The 14,611-nt window shown below is 33.2% G+C and overlaps 1 protein-coding gene and 1 long non-coding RNA gene across 4 annotated transcripts in view; one reads left to right on the forward strand and one right to left on the reverse strand.

Annotated features, from left to right (window-relative positions):
• Nucleotides 1-7,617, forward strand: part of LOC140647789 (uncharacterized) — a 42,639-nt gene extending 35,022 nt beyond the window's left edge. The window contains exons 2-3 of the long non-coding RNA XR_012040959.1: nt 1,640-1,810; nt 6,895-7,617. This is a non-coding gene — a long non-coding RNA (uncharacterized lncRNA). The remainder of the gene's footprint in view (nt 1-1,639; nt 1,811-6,894) is intronic.
• The window catches only part of RTTN (rotatin), a 90,128-nt gene that overhangs the window by 19,489 nt on the left and 56,028 nt on the right, over nt 1-14,611 (reverse strand). For all 3 annotated transcript variants that reach the window (XM_072852814.1, XM_072852813.1, XM_072852815.1), the window contains exons 34-40: nt 13,165-13,247; nt 5,914-6,025; nt 4,899-5,097; nt 3,756-3,846; nt 2,580-2,733; nt 2,287-2,424; nt 1,107-1,318 (exon numbers count right to left, since the gene is read on the reverse strand). In XM_072852814.1, coding sequence (XP_072708915.1) covers nt 1,107-1,318; nt 2,287-2,424; nt 2,580-2,733; nt 3,756-3,846; nt 4,899-5,097; nt 5,914-6,025; nt 13,165-13,247 — 989 coding nt within the window. The remainder of the gene's footprint in view (nt 1-1,106; nt 1,319-2,286; nt 2,425-2,579; nt 2,734-3,755; nt 3,847-4,898; nt 5,098-5,913; nt 6,026-13,164; nt 13,248-14,611) is intronic.

Below are 14,611 nucleotides of genomic sequence, written 5' to 3' on the forward strand. Positions count from 1 at the left end.
GAATTCAGCAACCATAGGAAAAGATGAGATGAAGTGATACTAAGACAGCATTATTTTGGTCACACCATCCAATATGCACTAATACATGTTGAAAAAATTATGTTTTACATAGCAAAATAGTACTAAATATAATTTTTATTAAAAAAAAAAAATTACAAGACACTGACTCCAGAACATCAGAAATCATGAGCTACATTATGATATATGAAATGTGCATCTTTCAAACACTACTCTTCTCATCATGGATCACTATTATTGTTACAGTGACAAACTGCACATAATTTAAAGAAGGATAATGAGTATACAGATGAACCAGTTTGTGAGGGAAAATAAATTAGACACAAATTTCACATATAACTTTTCTTATTACTAAGTAATGGAAGATATTTTAACAGTCTGTAAATAAGTGAAGGATGTAAATATAAAGGAGGTAAAAGAATAATTTAGGACAGTATATAAAAGCATAAATAAGAATAACAGGATTATATTAAGACAGAACATTCAGAATAAGTATCTAGAAAAAAACATCTTGTCACCAATATATATTATGTCGGGCAACAAGTTCCTAAAAGAATTAGTGAAAATATGCTACCTGGACAATTTAAAACTAGCTTGGAAAATACATTAATATATGCTCCTTAAGTGCAACAACACTGATCTTACACTATCAGGGAATGAACTAGAAGGCTTAATGATTCATTTTGGTTCACAATTTTGACAAAGGCAGAAATTAAGAACAACAATGCTGTCATTTACAATGGGGATAACTACAACTCGAACCTTTAAAATCTCATTACACGTTTGGAAAAGCGGAAAAAAAAGCATATCAGTATTTGGCCAAACATATTCTATCTATCTATGTATCATCTTCTGTACATAAGATTTCATACTATGCTGTTGCAGCATAATTGCCTGGCAAGGCACTTCCTAGAAGTTGCTTTATTACATGAATTTCAAAAACCAAGTGTAATAGATGTCTCAAATTAAAGATGTCTTGGTTCATAACTGGAAACAATTAATTTTTCATTAGGTAACTACATTCCTTTTTAACAAAATAAAAAAATGCAAAAATATATCCTGCAATCACATCATCAAATTTTAAATACCTGAATAATTAATGCAGCAAGTTGAGTTACTGATGCCTGGCATCCTTCAACGTGATCCAGAAGAAAGCTAATAGTTGGATTCTGACATGTACTCTGTTTATCTTGGAGCTGTCTTCTTCCTTCCTCATTCAAAAGGACAGAGAGGAACTGTAAACTAGCCATATATAAAGCAGGATATGTGGTTGACAGATGAATACAATCACAAATGGTACCTGCAAGGTTAAACAGAAAAATTAAAATTTTTAGATTTCATTCTCAATAAAGCTTAAGTGCTTCGGAACTCAGAAAGACTTATCAAAGAAAGTGTGTGAGCCAAGAAGCAGCTATATCTGTGCACTGCACAAGGAATTCTACAAATTCTATGCATTTCATAAGTCTTTAAAAATCTAAGGAAGAAAAGTTTGAGTTTTATAGGTTTGAATGAATTAATTGCTCTGCATTAATTTGACTATAAAACATAAAAAGCAATTTCCATTTGCTAAATCACTCATTTGTTCGACAATTTTCTGAACTCTCCTCACTTTATTCAACAGGTTACATTATAATACCAACAGTACCCATCAGCTGCTTTATGTGCAATTGGATTTGGATTCACCAGATCACTTAATATGCACCTGGCTGAAATCACAAGCTTGAATGGACTATGCTCATACTTCAGTATTGAAACACGTCAGAGAATCCTGGTGACCTAGAGCCCTGACTAGGCAAGTAACTAATGAAGGAATGATTAAAAAACAAAACCCTGTATAATAATCTTGAATTCCTATATCTCTTATCTCCCCTCAAAACTTTACTTTCCTTTTATGTAAGGTATAAAAGAAAAAAAACAAAAACCAAACACATATAAGGAAAAAAAATGAAGTGCTAATGGATCATTTCAGGCTCTACTCAGAGGTGCCATATTTAGTTAAGGTTTACAGCTAGAATCACTAACCCATATATGCAAACAAAACTTGTGAATTTATCTGGCACTTCAAAAGTTAGTCTGATGATATAAGAAAGAGTTATAAATACCCAATTAAGGGAAAAAGTCAGTCAAGCTCTGGACACATTTGGCTTTCATTCTGGATATGCCATTGATAATTACTTAATAGTATCTAAACAGGAATGCCCCTCTTTTCTATTTGTTTATTTATTTTATTAGTTGCTAGGTTAAAACCCATCCAGGAATAGTTATTACCAATTACTGCTGTACAATGATTTGCAAGGGCTGCTGTCACAGATGGAAAAGATATTTCACCACTCTTCCACAGTAATGTAGCTAGAAGGTTAAAAAAGTCTACCCATGTTTCATGAAGTACAGATGTTAATTCGGTATCTGCAAAGATAAAACAGAAAAAAATTCAAACCATTTACACATGTGCACAAACCTGAATAGCTAAGCCTGACAACAGCTGTCATTTTAAATGAAGGCGGTACGTAAATGAAGACCTGCCTCCGTCTGGCTATACTGGAAACAAAGTTCTTCATTACCTAACCCATCTTTGGAGCGAATGGTGAGAATCATGAAGGTATTTCCCAAGAGAGGTTTCAACAGTTCATCCTGGATTACAAGCTGAGAGTCCACCAATAAACATGATTTCAGAAGCCTGGACACAGATGACAAGTATTGAAGTAGTAATACCACCTGTTAAATATTTTTAAAAAGATATTAAATAAAGCCATACATTTGCACCTTCCACATATTTTTTTTTAATTTAAATACTCAAATTACCTCAACTTATCCATAACATTTTGAATTAATATACAACACTTAAAATAAATAATAGGCTATAAATTAAAAATTGTTCTCCTAATTTTTACTGTAGAAGATGAAACAGAATTCCTAGTGTGGAAAAACATGTGTGAAATCAATTTTCTAGTGACAAAGAATAAAATTCCTTGTGAGAAAGTCATGATTCTCATTCTATGTACAGCATCATATTCTCTGGAAGCTCACAAAGAAAAACATAAAAATGGTCATGAATATTGACAAATATATATATATATATATGTGTGTGTGTATTTCCTGAAAAAACTTATTCCTGACATATTTATTTATTTATTCTCACAAGATTTCTGCAGAAACACATTTTCTTAATAACCTCGGTATCTTTCTTCAAAGTAAATCTGAATGCAGAGCAGCAGAAGCTTTAAAATGGTGCTGTGCCATGAACATAGTATGTACTATATGTTATATATACAGAGTTAAATTTGATACAAAAATAGTCCATTGGCAGTAACTGTATACACATCAAAATTAGTTGAGAACTATGTAAGTATCTGCAGGATTGGAGACAAAGCAAAGCAGGAGTTTTGTTGAGGAAACTAAATATGAAATGTGTCAGTAACTGTATCTGGCTCATACTTCAGTACCATACAAAGAAATTCTATTACATGATTTCTTTAACTGCTAAACTCAATTTGTATTTTTAAAACACAATTGGTTTCCAGTTTGATGGTTCTAGGTATAGTTCTAACACAGAAATTAGTTGTTCTGTGTTGAATATAATACAGTTTATGTTCTCTTAATCCTTGTCAAAAGCACAGAGATTCACATGAATGTAGCCTATAGCAGTGTGTCTGGACTACGTTAATGAATATAGATTATGCACACATAATTAATTTCATAATTAAAAAAAATTAGAAAGTAACAAATGCTTCTCTAACCTGAGCTTTCACATGTTCTATATGACATGGATGACCCAATGGAGCTTTCAATTCCAGGATACATCTCTCAACCAGATTAGCACTTACAAGACTAAAATAAAATAAAGTTGGTTAGAAATATACTTAAATAATTAAACATTCTACTAACTTAACATTCCACAGAAGAGTACATTTTAAACAAACAGAGTAAAAATACATTATGAAGAACTTTCTTAAAATAGTGGTGTTTAGCAGTTAGTCTAGTGTGATGGGAACTATAGTAGCAGTAAGTTGTTTTAAAATAGTTAGACTAACATAAATCCCAATGGCTGTTATTGCACTGGTAATTATTGTTTGTTTATATTTGATTGCTTATTTTCCTTCCTGTAGAAGAATAAACAGCTCTGTAATAATACAAACTGTATTCAAACACAGGGTGGTTTTTTTCATTAATTGCAGTACGAAGAGCAACTACAAAAGCTCTTGAAAACCTTAAAAAAAAAAAAGAACTAATTTTCATGCTTCACTTCCGGACTTCCAAACACTTTCTACAGATGAAAGAATGTTACGATGCAAGTGGAAACATGGAATACAATCTGAAGACTATTTTGAAGTGGTTCCTTCTTTAAAAAAGAAACAAAACACTAAGGTCTATCATCTAATACTTTCCCAAATCTGGCAAGCATTATTTATTCTCTATTAGTGTGACAGCCCTTGGCTCATCCTCAAAATATTGCGTACAATTCAAAGAAGAAAATTATAAAATGAACTGAAATGATCTGCAATTCTGAATACCTGACTATATCATGTACTCTTCTAGTAAAAAAAAAAAAATTTAAAAATTACCCCTCCAAAAGGGGTGACTAAGTGACCATCTAGAGAAAAACCTAGAACATTACCAGAGAAACACAGTAGTCCTGTAGAAGACAGATACCACAAATGGAATCACCAATATGACTACCTTTTCTGTGAAAAAAAGAAATAATCCAAATTCTTTTCTTTTGTTGATTGTATTTTTAAAAAAGGCATTTTTGAACACTTCAGAAGGCAGAAGTGATCAATATATTTGACAGTTTTCATAAGAAACACTGGTAGATCTCATTTCAAACTTTTCATCTCTATTGCTACACCTTGTTGGTAGTTAAGCAGTTACTGATGTCATACCTGCTGAGAGCTGTTAGCAAATGTGCTTGTTGAAGAGCAATTCCGGTATCTTTTGGTGTGACGACCAGCAGATTGTGCAGAAGGCTGCAAACAGCTGACAAAAGGGCAGGTGTGACTACAGCACGCTGTTTAGACAGAGTAGCAGCCATGGGAGAGTCATGTTGACTTGGAGATTCTGTTGTGGTTGTATCACTTTGACCTAGAATATGTTTAATAAAAAGAAGAAAAAGAAAAAACACAAAATATTAATTACAGTAGTTACATAAAACAAATTGCTTTTTCTTTTTCATAAAATATCCAAGTTCCCTCTACATGTAAAACAGTCTATTCTGGAACAAGGGAAAAAAAACCAAAACAAAAAAAAAAGAAAACAACCCAAACAACAAACCAAAAGACCAAAAAACCACAAAAAACAACCAAGAAATCAGATACAGGAAAAGTGTTATTTAAAATAGTTCTGAAATAAAATGTTCCTTCTACAAGGCACTAATAATCATTAAAGATAAACGGTAAATTTGGAAAGATATAAATTTTTACTTCTTTCCTTAACAGAAAAATATTTTATATTTGTAGATATCTCTTTCCATATACATAATTTAATATATTTTTTTACATTATATATACATTTTATCTTTCTACATACAAAGAGAATTATGCATACATCTCTGTGTGCGCGTGTGCGCACATGTGTGTGTGTATGTGCATGTATGTATATGACAGCTTTACCAAAACTGAATGTTTTGAGAGGTTGACTGGATGACAGGAATAGAACCTAAGTCTTGAGTTACATTTCAAGCGGTATCAACCATTTTCACTTATTTGTGTCAAACTTATTTCACCCTATTTCATTTTAAATTAAGTGTTTCATGTTTGTCTTCCAAAACAACCACTAGAAGTATCAATGGTGATTGTTCCAGCAATGCGCAAGCTTTATATGCATGTACAAATACTGGAACATGGGCAGGCTAATACACTGTATTCATCATTATGTACACAAACTCAAAGCTTGACTCACCTTGTGCCGTAAGCCGATCAACTACAGTTTCAGGAATAAAACGGGTTGAATTTGTTGGGACTATTGCCTGAAGCTCAGTAACACTCCCCAGTGATGGTGATGCAGACTGAATCTAGAAAGACATAAAAAGGAAACTAGTTGATTCCAGCTTTTATGGAGCAGAGTTTATTTATATTTTGCTGTGGGGAGGAAGAGACAAAAAAAAATCCCAACCCACTAATCCACCAAAACCAACAAATTCACAAAACCAAAAACGATGTAAAAATTACTGTTCAAAACCAATTTGATTAAATTTTGCTCGCTATATGTATAAAAATTATAAACATCCAATAATTGAAACTATTGAAAGATGTGCAACATGAACAGCCTGAAACATTTCAGAGAAAAACTGATCAATGCTCATGTTACTGGAAATTCCTCCTCTTAATCCTTCTTTTTCATCCATATAATTGACTCAATCTATGTTTGGACAAAAATAGAAAGGCATTACTGAAGCATTTAAACTCAAATTTTTCATGGGCTATTTGCTCTACTGAGAACATCAGCACTTGTCCATTTGTACCAGGACACACACAGATAAAAATATCACAAGCGCATTAGTCATCAGCCAAAGTTGAAGTTCCAGAGTCCTTCCAACTCTGGATAATTCTCTTAACCTTAGTCCTGTGATCTTTATACGTATTCATTTCATGGTGAAGAGATGAGATATTTATATGACAGCAGATAATTTTACTGTCATATTACCATGCTCTTTCTACCAATTCTACATTATCTATCATATGATTAATTTTGTAAGCTTTCAAAAGTTCTTGATGCTCTTGCTACTGTGTTTAAAGCCACATGCTTTAGATGAGAAGACCTAGAGTCCGCAGCTTAATAATATGCCTTTGTGACACAACAAGACCTGTGACCTGTTTCAAAGTATGGCATAAGCATCTCCCATGTCAGGTTACTTTTTCACTTCTGTTTTTTGTTTTCTAGCTGGACAATTCACATCAGATAAATTTTCTTCAAGAGAGTCACTACACAGTGTAAAGAATACAAAACGTTGGGGAATCCAGTGAAATCCCGAGACAGACACAGCTTGAAGAAGGATGTTATTGGACTTTTCCTCACAGTGAGCTTTCTAAGGAAGACTGAAATATTTCAAAGATTTTCTTTTTAAAGTTTTATTAGAATATCAGCTGGAATATTTTTTAACCTAAGGAAAAGTCAGAAGTGACTTAATTGACAAAAAGGGTGGAGGGAAGGAAATCACAGATTACTCCTTTCCTAGCTATTGTATCCTTGCAGTTAGGTCATTGTTTTCCAGGTTCACCTTTGATTTACTCAGCAGCATTTTGAGCTACTGAAACTCTCTACTGAGTCTTTTCTCATGCCCTAGAAGGTTTAACCCCAACTCCCACCCCCCATCACTTCCAAATATTGTTAGACTTCTATCAGCACATCTTTACTTGAGACCAGAGTCCCTGCATGAGCTAAAGGTTGCCACCTCCATGCTGTAACTCCCTTCTCTCCCCTATTTTCCTCTGGTCTCCCATTACTGTCCATCCTACAGTCTTGAATCTTTCTCCTCAAGCATGCTCAGTTGTTCCTCAAAAAAGCTGGAAGGTTATTGTAAAACATAAGCTACAGTAAGATTTGGGGCGTGTGTCTGATACCCAGGATTCACGTATAGCTTGGGTCACATAAACACTAGGACATGCTTGGCTAAGTAATTGTCTTGTTAGCAAAATGCAGTACCAAATTGTACCAACCAATGGAAATTCAAATTCTGGTTAGATTATACAAATAAACCCCATATTTGCCAATTGAAATTATTAAAGTTTCATGCTTGCTGACTTAAATAATTATTAAAATCAATTGTTTATATTAGAGTAAATCAATCCATCTTGACACATGGTAAATTCTGCATTTATTCAGCCCTATACTTCAATTCCAAGCATTCTAATAAACGGCAAAAAACTCTCTTTCTTAAAAAGTACAAAAAGTACATGGTTCTTCTGCAACAAGTAAAGCCCTAAAAGGAATTATTACTATGCTGAGAGTAATTTTAAAGATATTATTATGCATTTATACAAGATTTCACATATTAGTAAATAATATCTTCTACATCGCACAACAATTCTTTCTCCATCTTCTAAAACTGTCTAAACACTTTGGGCAAAAAAATAAAAATAAGGGCTTAGATATGTAAAAAAAAAAAAAAAATCAATAAAAGCTTTATCTGGTTAGAAAAATATCAGCTTCCTGCACTGATGGAACATTCATTGGTAATTGCTTCACAGTGGGACATGGGTTAAAACCAGAAATTTTCTGCTATCTTAACAGAAAACATACAGTAACACAATGAAGTTGTTGCCACAATGTTCTGCCTTCCAGGAAAGAAAAGATATTACCACTTTTATAAATCACCTTTGATAAGGATGAACTGGGGGTCTGGGACATTGTATCTAGTAAAGGATATTTACTACTGCCACCACATTCTTTCTGAGAGCAACAAAGCATTCTGTTGCTTAACAGTGAAACAACAGACTTTGGAAGGGGGTTTAATTGGAGAAAAGAAAGGGTTGGGGGGGGGGGGGGGGGAGATGACGACTGCAGATTAGAACTAATACAAAAGAATACAAAAATTGTCTGAGTGGAAATACAGGAAAAATGTGAGGGTTTTGCCGTTTATCTACTAGGTATGAATAAAAGGTCTTTTCTTAATCTCTAGTATAAACATCCCTCTGGCATTGCTTTAATAGGCTTGCAGTGATTAATTCTATTCAGTTCTCTTTTCAAAGGTTTAAATCACTTAACTGTATAGCACTCTGGTAACCATGGTTCCAGAAAATAAAGCACACATTTTTATAAAATAGCAAGAAGATTTCATAGGAAAGAATAGCCATGACTTAAAGCTATCTGCGAAATGTCTGTAGATCTTTAACCTGCACCAATTTTACCTGAAGTTTTTAAATAACTGCTCATTTTGCTAAGCAGCCTTGGGCACAGAACAGCCCTAGTGTATTTACACAGTGTGAAGAAAGTTGCTAACTCCGTGCTGATTGGTGTTCTCAATCATACATACTAAACACAAAACAAACATGTTGGTTAAAATTAGAATAAGGATTTGTTCTCTGTAATGATAACCTAAGTGAATGTTTAAACTATGACTTCTATAAAAGACAAAGATTTTTAATCTTCTCAGAATTGGACATTTTGCAGTACCCACATTCCAGCTTAGAGAAAAATATAGATAAATTTGACAAAAATCTGTAATCCACAGAGATCTTAAAGACACTGAATAAAGTGCATGTGACTTAACAGAGTACAAACAATCCAGCTCTGCTGCTGTCTTTTACATGACCTTGAATCATTGCTTTCATCCCCACATCACTATTCTTTACTCTATAAAATGGGCAAAATTGTACTTATGGCCTCTGCAAGACCTCTGACAGACTATTTTATAGAGTAAAGTAAAAAAAGAATAATTTCTGTTATCAATATGTTTTCTTTTTAATTTTCTCAATTTTACTTTCTGCAAATTTGGGAAAAAATCTGGGGATGGGGAAAAAAAGATTAAGCTAAAAAGTAATTTAGGTACTATTATCACTTAAGAACCCTGTGTGAAATCAGCCTTTGATAGCAGATAGCTCAATTAAAGTATTGATTACATGAAATCTGAAAACAGACAAAACTAATAATGTCTTTTTCTTTTTGTCAGAACTGTTTTCAAATATAAAAAAAAATCCAGCAGACCTTTTCACAGAAAAGAAGTTAATATAATTCAGTAAAAAGACATCACTTTCGATTCTGCAAAAATCTCCAGGATGTGGCTTACTGAAGCAAAAAGCAGTTTCAGCTCCCTAGACTGACATTCATGAAATGAAAGGATATGGACAAATTTAGAACTTTTTTTTTTTTTAAATGTTATTAAAATATCAGAGAAGAGCTTCTGACAGAAACTATTCTACTTGGTTTGATAGCTTGTAACTCTCAATTATTTGTGGCTGTTGTCATCAAATCTGTACCATACAGAAGGAAAAAAAAACAAAAAAAAACCAAAAAAAAACCCAAAAACCCACAAAACAAAAAACATTTTTCACTTCAACAGGACCTGCAGACTCTGTTTCAACTGTGATGGGGAAAGCATGCCATCTAGTGGGCTTGGAATAACTACATCTTCCTGGTACCATCAATATATAAAATTTAGAGGCAAACTTCTACAAACTTTTGGTAATTACTTCATAAATGTATTTCTTTCTCTCATACATCAAAATGGAAAGCTTTGGACCAAACTGTAGGAACATAAAATGTGAAGTTACATAGGAATAAATTGCAAATGCCTGATTTCAGGACAATTTTGAGTTTTTAAATGTATTTCCAAACTTTACTAGTCAGACACTTAATAGTCTTTAACTGCCCTCTGAAATACAGTTTGTATTTAGCCTCAGTTCCCTTCCTCTATCTTTCTTCTCCTAACTAATACTGGCACTGGAACATCATCCAAGACCTCTGCATCTTGCCTTTCAGCTTGGAAACTTACCACCTGTCATGGCAGCACTGGTATTTTTTTAAAGGTAAGAAACTTAGTTAATAAAGAAAAAGTTTACAGCTGCTAAAAAGGTCCATGAAGGACAAATGGAAATTAATTTAATTTCTATAAATGACAATCAAAGTTTTTGTGTGAAATCTTTATATGTATCAGGGGAAGAAGGAAAACAAAACAAAACAAAAAACAAACTTGAATAAAACTCTTACATTAGCTGTAAGAGCATAATCTTAGCAAGTATGAAGTCTACAACATCTGAAAGACTGATACAAATGAGCGTATCAGTATTACACTGTGCTTTCCGCTTTAAATAATTAGTTGTCCATTTATTAAATGGAATTGTAGAGCTATGCCTTTATGTCAAACTATGATGCTACTTTACACATGTAAATAAAAATACATTAACTTAAGCTAGTAGATTCCAAATTATTTTTTCCTTTTTTCTTTTGTTAAGCTACTGAAGCTGAAGCAATTTCACATAATGAACTCTTCAACTCTTCATGAGAACTCAAGCACAACTTTAAGTAGATTAGACACTCAACCCTGATAAGAATTGCTGAAATTTAATTTTTCCCCTCAAGTAACATGAATAAAACAAGATGAAAATTGTTCAACTTTCATTCCTATAAGAAAGTGGCACTCAATTTATTCAGTAAAAAGCAATTCGGAAACAACTGCTTTTAATCAACCTGAGATTCTTATGTAAATGTTTTTTTAAGCAGTATTCATGTTAGCATCTACTTTCTGATTTACATGCCTTTCATTTATTTTAGGTTCTGTCCTGGTTTCAGCTGGGATAGAGTTAATTTTCTTCCTAGGAGCTGCTATAGTGCTGTGTTTTGGATTTAGGATGAGAATAATGTTGATAACACACTGATGTTTTAGTTGTTGCTAAGTAATGCTTATACTAGCCAAGGACTTTTCAGCTTCCCATGCTCTGCCAGGTGCACAAGAAGCTGGGAGGGGGCACAGCCAGGACAGCTGACCCAAACTGGCCAAAGGGCTATTCCATACCATATGACATCATGCTCAGTATATAGACTGGGGGGAGTTGGCCGGGGGCAGCAATCGCTGCTCCAGGACTGGCTGGGCATCAGTTGGTGGGTGGTGAGAGGTTGCATCACTTGTTTTTTTTTCCCTGGGTTTTGTTCCTCTCTCCCTCCCTCTCTCTCATTGTTTCCTTTTCATTACATTATTATTATTATTTATATATATTTTCCCCTCTTTTTCCCAATTATTAAACTGTTCTTACCTCAATCCATGAGTTTTCTTACTTTTGCTCTTCTGATTCTCTCCCCCATCCCAGCAGGGGGTGGGGAGGGTGAGCGAGTGGCTGTGTGGTGGTTAGTTGCCAACTGAAGCTAAACCATGACAGTTTCAAGTATTTGAATTTCAATATTTGTGTTTAAAATAACCCCAAGGTTTTTTTTTGGGGGGGGTTGTTTTAGATAAATGAAAATAAAATTCAGTAATAACATTTCTGAAGAAGAGAAATTTTAGCTTAAAACTAGAGTATACTTTTTCCTCAATTATTAAAAACATGCCAGATAACAGTAAGAGTACTAGAAAACAATAGATTTATAAGATAGAGTCAAAACAGTAAGGAAAAATTGTAATTGTGAAATATTTTGAGAAAAAGTTTCAATACTCGCTTTTCTATGTTTTTATTTTTATCACGATCCACAGAAAAACTGGGCATAACAATTTTAGTCAATAAAATAAGATCATATCTTGTGTGCTTTAACAGTCTTTGTCATATCAGCACATCTGCTTAACAGAAAAGAAACTTCTGAGCTATGATATTATGGCTTCCATATTACATCAGATGGTTATTCATAAATCAAAAATTTTTGAAGAAAATACGAAATTATAAAAATTGATTTCAGTGCAACATATCACAGTTTGCTTGGAGTTATGCTGCAGTCATTGAAAATATACGATTTTTATCAGGTAGCTAATGAATATTATAAAAGCTTCCTCCGCAGCCTGATCTGATATTGCAAATCTACTCTGGAATTGGAAGAATGTGTTTCAATTTCTCTTCCTTTGCATTTGCCATATTGAAAGACAGCATATGCTTACGGCCTTTCATTGCAGTGATCATCCTAGCCAGAAACAAATTTTTCAAGCAGCTACCTGCTTTTTTTATATTTTTCATGTCTATTTTGGGTCTTGCAAACACTTGTGACACTTTCATGTTTTATAAAAGCACTTTCAGAATCCAGTTTATTATGACACAGAATATAATTTTAACCCAATGTACTTCTGTGGTTTAGACTGATCCAGTTCTGTAGCTGTGTAGTGTAAACAGAGGTTCACTCTGAAAGGACAGTTTGGATAAAAGCCGCAGAAGTGACAACTATAGATGGAGATGACTGCATCTTGTCAATAAAGCCAATTACAAAGTAATCTCTAGAGAATATGTCTTGCTGTGAGAAGCTACAGAATTCAGCACTGCCTTATGCATTTAACTAGTCAAGGTAAGCTGTTTTTTTTTTTTGCTTGGGTAAATAACCATAAATATTTTCTTTAGCATATTAAAACTACTTCAGAGTAAATTTCAATTGAGTTTCAGCTTTTTAATTTTCAGTTTAATTTCAGTTTCGTGTTGTGTTTTGTTGGGTTTTTTTATTATTTGTAAGAGCGCTAATTTTCTTCAAAGTGTTTCATGAACAACTTTATATTTAAAATAAATTGATTACTCTGTAAGTTACCATAGTTTCAGATGTTGACTGAGAATGTGAAGATCGGCTTTGACTGGATGGAGCCTTCCAAAGATTAAGAGAATCATCAAAATCTGTATGAAAAAAAGAAAAAAAAAAAAAGAAAATTGAACAAAAAAGTTTTCTTTTTCATTACTACAAGACCAGCAGAGAGCATAACAAGCTTTTCAAAGGATTGTTTCAGTGAAACAGAAAAGTAGCCAACCACAGTTATCCTTCTGAAGATCTCAATATAAACTTTCACACCATGTACCTAGGAATTCTTATCCAGCAAATCCCTTGAATAAACAGAAATTAAATAAAATAAAATTTTCACCTGCAACATAAAATAGTCTGGAAAAATCTACACTTAGCTCAAACTGCTGTTGCATAGCCTTAGTCATTTGAAATAGTTCAGATTTAGTTTTATTTAAAACGTAATAGTACAAAAGTATTGAAGATACTGGGGTTTTACAGCATAAACATAATGAACAGATGTCCTGATCTTCAAAAAACTTCAAACTCACATTTTAAGAGAAGCAGTTTCAAAGGAACCCATATTCATAAATATAATGAAGGTAGAATTACTTTGGAAATCTGTTTCAGAATAAAAAGTGCCAAAAATTTTATAGCACATACCTGTCAATAATAGGTTTTGAGGCTTTCATATATTTAGAAAACAACAAAGAATAAAGCACTAGATTACACAGATTGAGCGCAAAACCCACAAAAGTAGAAGCCCTATACATATCTTAGCTAATTACTAAACTTAGATAACTAATTTTAACATAACTTTGCAGATGAGATTTTTTATATTCCTGAAAAATGTGAGGAAAATACATTGGGAAAAAAAAAATTACAAAAATAGTTTCACGAAGATAAACCAAAGCAAGATCTTCTATTAAGAGATTACAAGGGAACTATTAAAAAGCAGAAACAGGTCATTATAGATAAACAACACCATTCTGAACATATGAATGAAGGACTTACAAGCCTTTCAAGCACTATAGTTTTAGAGATGGAGCAAACATTATCCTGTCCTCCCTTTTTTAAATAAACAAAAATTTTGTTTCTTGTTCCTGAAATATCATAGATGATTCTTCCCCCTTATTTCAAAGCTCCTGGAAAAATTTTTTTTTTGGCTTTGTTTTCCAATGACCTGATAATATGTATCTCAGCTGCTCACTGAAAAGTTCTACAGTCCTGGAGCTTGAGTTGCTCTTAGATAGGATATTGTGTCAGTTAACAGAACTACCAAGAGGCACAAATAAGAGGACCATGGGAGGAGTGAAGTGTGTTGGACTAAAAAAAAATTACACTTATAGATAAATAAAGCAGCCACAGAAGAAAGTGAGGATTTTTATGGCTGGAATTTTGTATACTGCTGAGGTACTTCTCTGATAACTCCATGAGTTAACCAAAAATATTTCTTTTCCTTGGATCTGTCAAAGTCATAACT

The sequence above is a fragment of the Ciconia boyciana genome, chromosome 2 (assembly GCF_034638445.1).
Source record: "Ciconia boyciana chromosome 2, ASM3463844v1, whole genome shotgun sequence".
NCBI classification, from domain to species: Eukaryota; Metazoa; Chordata; class Aves; order Ciconiiformes; family Ciconiidae; genus Ciconia; species Ciconia boyciana.